At 38.1% G+C, this 14,798-nt stretch overlaps 1 protein-coding gene across 1 annotated transcript in view; it reads right to left on the bottom strand.

Annotated features, from left to right (window-relative positions):
• The window catches only part of LOC107671094 (VPS10 domain-containing receptor SorCS3-like), a 56,245-nt gene extending 44,102 nt beyond the window's left edge, over positions 1-12,143 (bottom strand). Inside the window, exon 1 of the mRNA XM_016463943.1 lies at positions 11,423-12,143. Coding sequence (XP_016319429.1) covers positions 11,423-12,004 — 582 coding nt within the window. The 5' untranslated portion in view covers positions 12,005-12,143. The remainder of the gene's footprint in view (positions 1-11,422) is intronic.
• Positions 12,144-14,798: the final 2,655 nt, after the last annotated feature.

The raw sequence follows: 14,798 nt of genomic DNA, 5'->3' as shown, positions 1-14,798 counted from the left end.
CCCGGCCACTACGGACGGACCCATACTACCCCCCTCCCCCAAAAAAATCCTTGGGGAGAATATATAGCCGACACTGGAGCGAGCTCTGGGGCTGGAGCCAACCGCCTTCTCCTCCTTAGATTCCTTCTTTAGGTTTGGGCTGAAAGGCGTGGTCGGCGGGCTTGAGTGAGCCGCGGCCGGCAGGCTTGCCAGAGGAACGGCCAGCGGGCTTGAGAATGGCGCGGCTGGCAGGCTTGACTGAGGAACGACTGGCGGAGGGGCTCCGGATCAGGATCGGAGGCTCTCCAGACACCAGATGACCGCCTCCTTCCAGTCGAGGTTGGTGGTGCCTAGGAGTTCCACGGGGCGATGGTATGTGATCCCAAGCTGGAACAGCGTCACCAGGGTCTCCCCATCCAGGGAGCTGGCGAGGGCAAGTGGCACGAATGCCCTCGCGTAGGTGAGTGGGTCGTGGCTCGCCTGAGTTTTGGTCCGGAATTCTGTCACGGTGCGCTACTGTGAGGAGCATGGAGACGAAGGAGCGAGGAGACAAGGAGTGGAATTCAAACATATAGATTTTAATCACATCCAGGGAACAAGGAAAACACACGTAGCAAGGGTAGACATATACAATTCCGGACGAGGGAGATCAGAACAGGCTTGGACTCAAATAGGGCAGATAACGAGGGGCAGACAGGTGAGGAGGATAACTAATAACAAGGAACACCTGGAACAAATAGAACTAAATGGGGACAGGAACTGGAAGGACCAAATAAGGGCAAGAAAGGCAAATGGGGAGCAAAACACACACAAAACAAGGAACAGAGTCTGACAACACTGCCAACAGCTGAGAGGTTTATTTTACTGCACGATATAAAAGGAAACCTTCATGCAAGTATACACATAAACACACACACATATAAATCTTTACGTGTAACCAAACTTAGATATTTTGTGCATATTTTGAGCTCCTCTTTTTTGTTATGTGGGTTTATTGTATTCTTGTGCTTTTTTTTTTTACTTTTTCTATTGTTTATTTAGATTCTTTCTCTAGCTTTTCTACAGCTTTGAGAAATTATGAATGAATTCCAGACATCTGGTTGCAAAACTCCTTGCATCTTTAGTCATGTTTCACGCTCCATTTTTATGACGAATCATTGGCACATAAGCTTCTGCCAACATACATACACAAACAAATCATAAATTCAATCAATCAACTACTTTGGGTACTTGTTATTATTTATTATACTTATTATTATTATTATTATTATTATTATTATTTTGCCAGACTTCTGAAAATGTTGGTCACAAATGTCTTCTTAAAACTCATTTTTGAAAATGGTCTCACTTGAAATAAAGGTTAAAGATAAGTAATATCTTAATTAAAATCTGAAAATGTTAAGGTGTAGGAATACATATTTTTACAATAACAGAGGGAGGTCTTCACAAGTATACATGTACAATTTAGCTTAACATATACATGATTAATGAGTGCATGTCTTACTGATGGTTTTATCTTGCCCCATGTAATGATTAAATGCAGTTAAAAATTCACCGTTTCAGCCTAAAGAAATATTCTGGACGACTGTGACATTCTGCTGATTACCACAGAAATTAATTTAGACTTTCAGAGATTTTTCAGAGATTTGTTCCTTGGTTACAAAAGCAAAACACAAGTGCCCTTATATACTTATATCTATGCAATCATACAGCATTTGAATTTAATTTGGAACATTAGAAATACACACATACCGTTTCTTCATACAGTTTTTACAAGTGTAAGTGCTTTAAGAATACTTGCTTCACACTTTAGTAGAAGGACAACATAGACTTTCATTGTAAGTGCATTACTAAACACACTAATGTTATTTTCTTTAAAAACTGAGGAGAAAATCAAATAATTATTTTCTTAAAACAATCATATCTTAGTCCTGCTGAGTTTCACTGGTGTCAGGGATTTTCTAAGATGTTTTACACAGGAGTGAATAAACAGCTTCAGACTAATGTCTTCGGAGACCAGGTGTGTTCATGTGATGTATGGGTGTATCTGTATGTCAAAAAGCAGTAAATAGAACCTACCTTTAAAGAAAAAAAAGCCTTTTCTTTTTCAGAAAATCAATGTACTTTCAGTGTTTCTTTGTCTATAATAATAGGACCGTCTGTCCTGTGAGTCCAGGTCGCCTCAAAAGGGCCTTTTGCACCGCTTTAGTTCCAGAACTAAATGTACAGTACTAAAGTACTGGGACGATTTTGCGCGAACTATTTCCCAGTACCATTTAAAGGGTTTCATTCGCACCGACCGTGTACTAGGAAGTGACGTAAGCCGGTCGACAGCAACGTCATTTGTGCACGGCGTTCAACAACGGAAACAAAGAAGAACAACGTTAACAACATGAGGATGGAGGCCGTTTTGTTCCTTCGAATTCCAACTGGATTTCCTCCGTTGCGTAAATGTTAAAAAGTGCCTGAACTTAAGCGTCCGTCCATCTATCGCTGTTCTCCATAATTGCGAAATAAGTTGACACAATGTTTACAGTATGTTTACACAGAGTTTTAAATCATGGCAGGTGAGGGCGTTTTCGTACGCGTTTGGCCAATCAATGTCTACTTACGTCACAGGTAGTACCAGTTGTGCTGGTTAGACCCTGCTCCGGAGTAGGAGCTAATTTGGTTCTCGAAAAAGGCAGTCCGGTACTAAAATCGCACCCAGTTCCAGCGGTGCGAAAACGCCAAAAAGTGGGTAGTTCCACAATTAGTTCTGGTACTATGAAAAACTTCCCGCGGTGCGAAAGGCCCTAAAGACAACTTAGTACCCTATGAGATACAGATCTTAACTATTCACCCGGAGAAAGCCAGTGCTGTACCCCCACACACGTAGGTGGTGCTGTCTTCAGTGTCTAAAAAAAAAAAAACTGTAAACTTTCTAGTGACTAAAAAATGAAAAGTAAACACCAATAACATTCTCAAATGAACCAAACCTGCCATGTGAGCCAAGATAATCAAATTATAGTGATATTAAACTATAGTGTTGTAGAGTTATTCTGTGTTACATTAAAAGTACAATACTACTAATAATACAAACATAAAGCAAGAGATTAAGTCTAAATTGTGTTCTAAACTTACATGAACTAGTGAACCTGTGAATACACAATTAAAGGAAACTACTTTAACTGGCTACTTAAGGTTAAGCTAAGCTTTTCATGTTTTAAAAGCCTAAGTTGAACAATATAGCTTATTATTATAATTCTCCTAATTGTGGACCACTGGCATTTTTTTTAATCAACTGAAATTATTTATTTTATGGAAAATCAAAGGAAACTGCACCCCCTGGCTGTGTAAACTAGTTTAACAGAGCCTAAATGTAATGTTTATCTATGGCAATTTATTTAACTGAAACAACAACAAAAAATAAGCAAAGAGAAAGATGGACCATTTATTTTATATGCCCATCATTTTATATGCCCCCTCAATGCCCATTGAGGAGAAACTAAAAGATGCTTGCAGCATATTATGTGAAGAATGAGCAAAAACAAATGTGAAGAAAAAAGGAGAAAAGCTGTTTTTTGCCTTTGAAATAATAATTAAATTTTTTTTTTAAACTGTTAGATGAACAATGAGCTGTTTAGCTCCCTGATAAACCTACTGTGAGATTATTGGCCCATATAAAGCGGTAAATTTTCATGGCCCTTCTCCACACAATGTTAAACAGAGGTGTTAGTCATTTTTTAAAAGGATGTAGCCTTTTAGAGATTTATTTTTCAGACCTGCCACAGAACATTAGAGCAAGCTGTCACTGGGGTTAAAGGGCTAGAAATATAAGCGAAAGTTTTGCCATTGAGGAAAAAATAGATTGAACTGAGCTGTCATCTGAACAAAGTCAAAATAAAGAGAGTCAGACTAAAACAAAAAGGTTGCATCATTAACATTAAAGACACTCAAGGGTTTTAACTTTGACTTAAACGTATCTTTGCTCCCTCTAAGGTCACTTCCTTTCTGTGTCAGAACTGGGTTATAATAGTTTGCTCTCTAAATTTCGAGTGACCTCTATGTTATGCTATTTTATTTTGATCGGACTTCCTTTGTTTCTTGTTCCCTGGCTTCCTTTGCTCTTCTCTATGTCTTTCACTGCGGTTCTCTAGAGTCTGGATACCCACTCGACCTCCGCTGTCTCTGCCTTTAATTAAAAAGACAGAGAGACAAGCTGACTCTCTACAGACCAATAATTAGACACACACACGGACACACACAGGTCTCAAAGACATTCACAGGCATACACACACACCAGTGCCAAACACATATGCACACACTCTCTCTAAAGACCAATGACAAATGCTCTCATCTCCCATCTCCAGGTCACTTCTGACACTTGCTCTATACATCCCTGGAAAGTGTACAATAACCACAATTATCTGCATGCTCATTAATATTCAGTACTGTGACAAAGCATGGATAGCAGCTCATAATGAATAAATCCATCACCACGAATCCCACTGGAAGGAAAAACAGGTCACTGGTCTGCATACATTTGAATGTGAAGGGTGCATGGCCGCTTTCACATATTTTATTTTTACTGAGCACAATTTATTATTGAGAAATACAGTGGTCCTATATAATATTTCTGTAATATATAAAAAAGAAGAAAAATATTTTTCTTGAATTTAATTATTTTTTTTTATTTACTTTTATTTTTGCATTTATTATAATGAAATACAACTTTAGGCAAAAGTTTAAAACAATAAATATATAACTCAAAATGAAGGTGGAACATGACATAGTTAATGTGATGAACTACACCTGTAGAACACCACTGTAAATTTGAGGGAAACTGATTTCCCACATCCGTGACACTTTATTTTGATGGTTGCCTTAAGAAATCCTGTTGACTGTAAGTAACTTTGCAACTTCATGTCAACTAACTCTCATTAGCAGAGTATTAGTAGTGTTAGTAGACTGTTAGAGGACCTCAGATGATGCCAACCCTGAAACAACATACAGGCAACATATAATCATTGCTGTTAATAGTGTTCATCGTCTGTTTGATTACGTCATTAACTAAATTTTACCGTACATTTCTGCCATATGTACATCAGTTTGACATAGTCACCACTGACAAGCTAAATATATTGTAGAAACTTAATTTTCTGTAAAGTTGCTTTGCAACGATTTGTATCGTGAAAAGCACTATACAAATAAACTTGAATTGAATTGAATTGAATTGTTAGGTTAGGGTTAGTAGAACAAGTTGACATGTACTTGCAAAGTAACTTATAGTAAGTAGAATATCTCTTGGGGGACCATCAAAATAAAGTGTTAGCAGATATTAAGCAGACAGTTTACTAATACTCTAATGACTGGTAGTTGACATTGTTACTAAAGTTAACAGAATGTCTAAAAGGGACCATCAAAATACAGTGTCACCCATAAATCCACTAAAATTGACCTTAACATAATTGAAGGGCAATAGGGCATATTAAAATATAACTCAATAGTATATAAAATATCTTAAATTGTTTATCTTTTTGATCTTTCATTCAAAAAAATTCACAAAATTCTAACCTATCAGGCAGTCAGGTTCAGATTTTTTTATCTGTTGGTATTTGATAAAATCCATGATGCCATGTATACAAGATGCCCAGGACCACCGGCAGAAAAATAGGCCCACAACATTAAAGATCCAGCAGTATATTTCAGTCAGGTCCACTTCGTCAAAGTATATTTATGACAATTATATAGCATACAGTTAGTGTTTACGGTATGGTTCTGTTCTGGGCAAAACTCCCGACGCCTGTCCATGCAGCCATGCTTGGACAGAGCTGGGAGAGCAGCAAGTCAAACCCCCCTGGGGTACAGAACAGATCCAATATATACATACATAATTACAATTCACAATTTACATGAGTTGTAGAAATACAAAATACATGATAGAGAATGCTTGCAAAAGTGAACTGTATAGAAGAAGAGAGGGGGGGGGAAATCAGTTTCGATTACAGGTTCAGTTAGGTGGATTTGGGGTTGGAGGAGGGAGTTGATTTGCGAGCAGCGATGTGATAGAAGAGATGCTGGAGAATGGGAATTTAAATGGACCACTATGATAAGTGTCTAAAAACTGGATTGGTACACGTCAGGAACAGCTGACTATCAGCTGATGCGAGCTTGACTGACGTGACCTGCCTGAACTAATGCGATACTTGATATACACACACACACACACACACACACACACACACACACACACACATACACACACACACACACACACACACTAAAACACTGGCATCCTCTCAAACTGCCCTAATATCGAAAGGCCTTTTAAAACTAACCAGGCTTGATGTGTCCCCAAGTCAGAGTGTTTACTGCTACAAGCTCTGCCACTCTGCTGCCCTGAGATAGAGAGGACGCGCACACATACACACATAAATGAACACACACAACCAGTTTGGCTGTCACTCCAGAGTGAAACTGTTGGAGGATGTGTAGACATTTGGATGGACAGCCAAACTCTTCAAGGACATCCCTCATGCTCTCCGCAGGCCATGAATACCCACACGAACACATGCACACACACCCTTGAAAGTTTCACATGAACGCACGCACAAGCCCACACTTGGACTTACTTGACTGCCATCTTCCTGTAGGGCATCAACAGAGCATCAGCATGAAACTTGAGTGCAACAGACAGGCAAACAAAATAAACCCTGCACAACCTATGATTGTACAGCCATAATCTGCGATTCTCTCACAGCAGGTCAGGGAGTTTTTTAGAATGCTAAAATCACTGCTCGATCACAATCAAACTCCTGTGGAGCGACTTCCCCTGGAGATGTGCTTCCTTAGCCACATTTGCATAAGATCTGTTTTGTCTAGACAACAAAAGACATGAGTAACTTACTTTTAACAGCATCAGACGCGCGCGCTCACAAGATCTCCCGATTCTTACGTGTGAATTCAGTTCACTGGAAACTCGCACTAAACGGATAATTTTAATCAGTGAGTTGTCGACTTGAGAACATCTGCAATCGGATCATTCCAATTCGTGAATGAATCGTTTGGTGCGATTTGCGAACCGATTTAACGGGTTAATTGAAAATAATTAGTTTGTTCTTGAATCAGACACCGCTCCTGCGTCTCGGAGCACGTGGTGTATTATAAGGAGTAACGATAGGTTTTATGAAATGTAGTGAAGTAAAAAGTACGATCTTATGCTTTGGAATGTAGTGACGTAAAAGTAGAAGTTACTCAAAATAAAACTACTCCAGTAAAGTACAGATACTTGAAAAATTTACTTAAGTACAGTAACGAAGTAAAACTACTTCGTTACTGTCCACCACTGGCTACGGATCAATTTGGTCACTAAAGACACTAACACCAAAATATAGCAAATGCTTCAAACATGCAAATGTTACTTTAGATGAAAGCCGTACAGCATAAGCCAAACCAGTATCATCATAAAATGTAAACTGTACAGTAGCGGTGTTCCAATTGGTAAGGTCCCTATGTAATCTTAACTTCTCTTTACTTACCTGCAATTGAAGTTCACTTAACTTGACAAAATGTGTTAATTCGGAATACCTTGCAACATCATCACAAATGAACAAAACTTGAGTCGCTCAGACTAGATCCATCTGTATTTATTTAAATATACATGTATTATTAATGTAATTCATATAAATGGTCGTATTTTAAAGCACTAAACTGAGTGATATATGTCTGTTACTTTGTTTAATATGACAATTTGGCAACACAGTTTGGTTATATTAAAATTGAATTAAATCTGTTCATCATCCACTGTAATTAAAGCAACTACATATTTTACATTTTATGAAACCCTTTGAGTCTTAAATTCTAAGAAATGTAATTTTCTACATGAGCTACATAAAAACTCGTGTCAGATCAACAGAGTTCCCCCAAATGTTTCCCCAAAGAATTTAATATTGATGAAATGCTAAGGGTTTGTGGGTTACCAGCATGCATTGCAGCATGAATAAATTATGTGTTTACATAAGATTGTTGTTTTGCTGTTTGCTGACTTTATTTAAACATTTGTTTCTTTATTGTCATTATTGTTAAAGGTGCCGTAGGAGATCTTGGAAAATGCTAACTTTAGCCTGATAGCACTGAACGCGACCATCCCACCCTCTCTGCAAATCGCTGTTCAAAGCCACGCCCCCTGAACGCATACATTAGCAGATCAGTCACCCCTAGAGGACGCAGTTCGAAGTTCCCATGAAAGGGAACTTTATAGCAGTTATAGTTTGTAAAAGTACTACAATACCAGGAAGGAAAATCAGGTTGCTCTGTCTGCAATAGTGAATGCGAACGCGCTGATGACGTATCCTGTCTGCGCGAACCGGGTGCGCAGAGGTATGCTAATACACATGTTGACAGGCAGGTAGGAAAGTCAATCAAAACGCTCGGACCGAGCGTTTTGATTGGACGAACATTTCTTGGTCCTATGCCTTCCACAGAATATATAAATACAGATAAATACATTTAGACCACTTAACTTAATGATTGCTATCGGGATGTGAAGAGACATTCAACCAGCATAACAAAAAATGTTTCGGAAGACAATCACCTATTGCACCTTTAAATGTTGTGTTGTGATTTCTTGATAGTCACCATTCTTGGATTTTGTGTCGTGTGTTGAGGCCTGCAGTATGTACAACCATAAAAAAAAACTATATCCTGGATATCTTTGCTACGTCCAACATATGAAGTGTCCTATAAGACTATACAGTATATATGGCTATCAAAAATATATATATAAATTGTTTTACTGCTAAACAAGAAATCTGTTGTCTTTACAAACTTATTGGCTAAATGAGGTATTTTGCATTTAATGAACAAACAAATTCAAAGTAATGTTACGTAGTATAATTATTAAGAGAATCATTGGGACATCTTATCTGAATGCATCATGTTGCCTTGGATTTTTGACCTTTTTTAACAATTTATTTACTCTTCATAAGGCTTGGATTAAACAGCCTGATTAATATGGATTCATTTTACAATGACTTTATAACCTTTTTGAATGTTTTGGTTACATGGACGTTCAATAGAGAGACAAAAAGCACTGATGTTTCATTAAAAAAATTATTTTCCAAAGATTAACCAAAGTCTTATGTGTGTGGATCTACATGATGACAGAATTTTCATTTTTAGGTGATCTATCCCTTCAAGATGGTGTAATAACCTGTAAAGTCCACTTCTCGGGGCTCTTAATCGAAAGGAACACCTTGTCTCTAATTCTTCCGTGATGTCATCACACACACATGCATGGCCTTTGAGTGTAGCTTTGCCTACTCTACAGGTATCTGTCCATCTGCTTTCACCTTCTGGAGCAAAGAAGGGTATTTAAGATAGGCTGCACTATAATAACAGTAAAAATTAGCATCATTATTATTGCCTATGCATCTCAGTGCGTAAATAGCACTTGTATGTGTGTGTGTCAGTGATTGAGCGAGGTACAACAGAGGTGTGAAAGGCCAGACATTAGCTTTATCACTTGTGTGGTAATAAGACAGAGTGTCTACAGGAAGCAATGGGAAAGGTTTCACATTTGATGAAAACTGGCATGACAGAGGGCTTCATTTGTTGCTTGCCGCTGAGAGGCTAGGTGTCATCTCTTCTCGTGCTAACATCATTTCCTAAACGGATCTTTTGAAAATACCATATGGGCCTCATTTTTCATTTAATGTCATGATTGTGTAATATATAATTTTTAAATATGTTATTAAGTGTTATTCTTTAAACAATTTGGTGCTTCATTATGTATAGCAGTGTCAAATGTGTCAAATCAATACAGCGAATGTCTATGTGCCATGAAATAAATGTGTGTATGCCAAGGAAAGATGGAGACAGAAAGAGTTTGTGGAGATGCTATCTGTTCTCTGATGTTCAGTTTGCATCTGTGGCATCACAAAACATCACTCATGCGGTTTGGTGAAAGATACACCAATGGCATCAGCAGTACTGCAGAAACACGCACGCACACATAAATTCTGCAGGTATTACTCTGCCAATCTAAAAGTCTGCTGACAGAGTCAGTCATTTATATTTCAGATGAGCCACAGAAATTGTGAAGGAAAAGGAATGAGTTTGGGTTACAAAAAATAGGCGTCATTCACACTCAAAACACAGCAGCATATGGAGAAATACAAGCAGAGCACCCTGGGCACTAGAGATGTAGATATCTAGCAGATGCAGCAAGTAGATTATTGATGAAAGAAATTGATTGTTTGTAAATGAAAGTGGTGCAGGCAGATAACTGACAGTCATATTAAAGTAATATCCATTTATTCTTCTGAACCGTGCACTGAAATGTGTTCTTATTGGCAGGTTCTTTATATGCTCTATATGGCAGGTTCTTTATATGCACTGGATTCAAACAAACAGCATTTCCACACTTCATCCACCATGTTGACATTGTCTTTGGACATATGATTAACTGACAACAACTGCAAAATAATGTGTAAATATTTAGCCACAAGAAACTACTTTCTTACCAAAAGCACTTGACTCACAATTGTTAGCCATTTTTGTCTACTTCTCTCAGCTACTATGGCCTTATGGGACAGAAAAGTGTCCACTAGCTGCATGCACACTTCATTATCTCAGCAGATGCAGTAGGTCATTCGGGTATTGCTTGTCTAGTTTTATAAATACTACATATTCTGACATTCTACTCTTTTTGCATAGTGTGTAGCAAGGAAGTACACTAGAAACAAGAATATAAAATATGATGCTTGTATAAAATATGATACTCATAAAATAAATACAAATAAAGGCACAGTAACAAAACTCCATACAACATCTTTCATACAATCTTTCCATATAAATAAAGAGTTGAAGAGAAATTTCAGAGAAAGCTGAGTATGAGCACAACAGTGACAGGCAAAATGAAAGACTATTTTGCTCACACATACTGAGAAATAATCAGAATAACAGAGAAATGATTGTATGGGTGCTATGAAAACTGGTGGCTTTCAATAATCAATATAATCCTTTATGGAAAGTACACATTCATTAAAGAAATGTTAATATTAAGGGGAGACAGATTGACATTGTTTTCATTTATGAATTGTTCTCGCTGCCTGTTAATTCGTGGTCTGTCAAATGCTTGGGCAGGGAATCTGTGCACTTTTTTACTGATGCTTTGGATGGTACGCTTTGGTTGCAGAGTCTGTTCATAAACACAACAGAGATTTTTTGTTTTTGATATAAAGAAACAAAAAAGGTGACGCACGCGTGACAGTTCTGGTTTTGCAGCTGCCGCGCACCAGTCCTACGTGTGAACTACTCCAGAATATCAAAGCCATCACTATACAAAACTACAGATAAGATGACCCACTTGTTCCATTTTAACTTTACAAGTATATATTAGTAACTATTACCAAAGTAAGGCTCTTTCAAGTGAAATACGTTGGATAAAGTTTACACTCACGCTGCTGTTGTGTCCGCACCACAGCACCATGGCCTGATTATGAGCCGAATCTGCGGACAGCGCAAAGGTGGACGTGATCAGGTGTGGCTCATTCTGCCTCGGGCTCTTCCCGGTACCGTCAACTCCTCCAGTACGCCTGAACTCGAACCGAGAACCGGCCGCGCTGTCAGACGGAAACAGACTGCGCTTTTCTCTCCTGTTCACTTTGGTTTCCTTTGGAGACCATGTTGGATAAACTTTTCCGTCTTTTTCTTCAGCTGGGCTCGTCCGTTCCGCTTTGGATATGTGCGCGTTCTGCAGTTTCTCTCTCCAAGACACGAAAGGAGATTTTTTTTGCGCTTCGTGGGAAAGTTGAGCTCCATCAAGTCTCAATTTCCAGTTTCTATCAGTACTGCCGTCCGGTGCACTTCCAAAATCACGGCTGACAAAAGCTGCCCGACGTATTGGTGCGAAGCACGAGGCGCAAGTGATATCTGCGCGCACTGGGAGCGGCACGAGAGCGCAGAGAAAAAACAGCGTCCAGTACGTCCAGCTCGACTCGAACCCCACGACATCCTGCGTCTTAATCATCCTCCCTCTCATTTTTACCTTTTAGACCCTACCAAGTCCACGTACGTTCCCTTAAAATCCCAGCATAAACAACTAAATTAACTTTTCGCCACGGTAGTAACGTTGGGGGATACCTGTATAACGGTGAATGTGTCTTGATGTGCGGGTTCGGTCGGTTCTGAGCGGGGTGTAGTTACCGGAGGGGTGGAGCCGCTTAGTGACATGCTCTCACTCACTCACTCCGCTTGGATCGAGCTCGGGAGCAGAGTGTGTGACAGGTGACTGCATCTTTTCATATTAATATGTAAGCAGGAAAACAGATAACCTCGTCTGCCGTCACATCAGTGAGAGACAGATTTTAAATACGGAAACAAAATGAAAACCAGTGATAAGTCTTAATTTTAAGAAATGAATTTGTTTAACAGTGACTTACGCTCCTTCAATAAACTTGTATCATTTACTCTCCCTATTGTCCTTATAAACGTGTTGAACATATAGTGTATAGAATCAGTATGCATTACTTTTTCCATATACTGGCAGTTCATTGTGACCACATATATCAGTCTCCAAAAATGAACAAAAAATTCCATTAAAAGCACCGTGGAAGTGGTCCATATGACTTTTATTTAGGCCATACAAGTATGAAAATGTAGATTGTTATTCCCTCACACTCTAACTATCTAATTTCACTATCAATTCTGCAGATTAAAAGTGCTGAGTTGCTTTGAAAACACGTGATAAGCAATGGTATTCGGCATAAATGGTGTCAAAGATAGCTAGGTGGATTGACATAGAATCTTTTAAATCTAAATTCGGTTGCGAATGAGATTTCAGAGCTTCAGTGGAGGGAAGGGGAGGGAAGGGGGGAATTTTTAACAGCTTACATTTTAGTTTGTTCCTCACACAAAGCTATAGAAGTTTAAAAGAATCCCACAATCAACATTTACACAATGTACCAAAATATAAACAGTTTTCTTTTTAAGCAAATTTAGTAGCTTAATAATATGTTTGCTCAGAAATGTAGTCAAGTGTTCTTCAGTCTCTCAAGCTTACATGAAGAACAAAGAAGATTTTACAAAGAAGATGCATGATAAACATAACATGATACCAGAAAGATATTGGCCCTGCATGGTGTGTTATACCACAATATAGTTCATAAATACCAGTGATGTTTTAATGTGTGACTGCATAATTGTGCAGGAAGTTGAGTCATCTGTGTCCCAATTTTAAAGTTTATCAAGGCGATTTCTAGTGCCCAAATTCATGTTTACAATAGGTTGATTGACACGTCAGAATATATAAGTAGTGTGGAGTAGTTTTATGGAGTTTTTTGGTCATTATGAAAACTCTCAGAGCATGGAAAAGATTCTTCAGAAATTCTCCTTTTTTGCTTCACTGAATAAATAACACCATACAGGTTTGTATAGAAGCCAGTTTCTGCCTTAGATTTAAAAAAAAAGATATAATAAAGTTTAAAATAAGAAATAAAGTCACATTGTGTGAAATACATTTGCAATTGTGCACCATAATGTCACAACTGATAAATACGGTTACTATTGTGAGACCTTATTTGTTTCCTCAGTGAAAGAATCTGGCTTCTGTACACTGAAAGAAAAAAAAGGTTAAAAAAAATACTGGTAAGTTTCTGCCAGGACATTATCTGTTAAGTTTACAGACATTTCCATTAACCCTAAAACTCAACACAATGCAATGTGCGATTCAAAATACAGTCTAAACATCTGTGAAAAATCAATACAGAAAATTCCTTCATATTAACACAGTGCACTGTGCCCTAGTTTTATGGACTTTTCCTAGAGTGTATGCTCGAATGACACCAGAGTAAGTAAATAATGACAGAATTTTCATTTTCCACGAGCTATTCCTTTAATTTCAAAGTTAAAACCTGAAAACGAGGTTTAGTATTGATCTGTTGCAAGACACAACAAACAGTAATCTATATATAAGTTTAAAGCATTTAGATTATCTGTATAGATTATCTGTATAAACATCCTAATCAATTTGGGAAAGATTAAAAAAAGGGAATGCAAGCATGAAGAAGATTTGCATTCATTATTAATTTAAAACAACCGGTCGATTACATGATTAGAGACAGAAACATACATTAAGAGAGAGAGAGAGAGAGCAGGGGATGTCTTTCCTCTCCTTTGGGAAGGAAATGGCATGTGTTTGAAGCAGGAGGGGTGGTAAGGAAAACACTTTATGCAGTAGTGTTAAAATATGCACAATTACAACTGGCTCTCTGTATGAACTGGAACACTTTCACACGGACACACACACATACAAACATGCATGTTCAGCCTGACATGAGGAAGGTCAGAAATATCTGATCCCCTTTTTCTCACCACAATTAAGGTGATCTGGAAATTACCCTAGCTCTGTCCATCACAGAAAACCCAGAGGATTTACGTAAGTGCCATAGATATCTTTATTTTCTAGCACTCAGCTGAAATCTAACCCTTGCTAACAGCTAGAATGATTTATTGAACTGTATTGCAGTCACTGTCTTAACTCAACTGACCTACCTGTTAAGTTGACCTGATTAAATTTATTAGCACATTCAAGTTGAATAAACACTTTATGCAATACGCAATGTTACTGAGTGTGTGAGATTCATTTTTTTTTTTAATAAAAGTTTTTTTTTTCAACAAAGCTTAGTTGGATAGTTCACCCTTTCCAAAAAATACAAATTCTGTCATCATTTACGTACCCTCATGTTGTTACAAACCTGTATGCATTTCTTTGTTCTGCTGAAGAAAAAAGAAGATAATTTGAGGAAATTTACAGTTTCGATTTCCATTTACTTCCA

The sequence above is a fragment of the Sinocyclocheilus anshuiensis genome, unplaced genomic scaffold (genome assembly GCF_001515605.1).
Source record: "Sinocyclocheilus anshuiensis isolate Anshui unplaced genomic scaffold, SAMN03320099.WGS_v1.1 scaffold861, whole genome shotgun sequence".
Classification (NCBI taxonomy): domain Eukaryota; kingdom Metazoa; phylum Chordata; class Actinopteri; order Cypriniformes; family Cyprinidae; genus Sinocyclocheilus; species Sinocyclocheilus anshuiensis.
The sequence above is the reverse complement of the archived record's forward strand: the minus strand, read 5'-3'. Positions and strand labels throughout refer to the sequence as shown.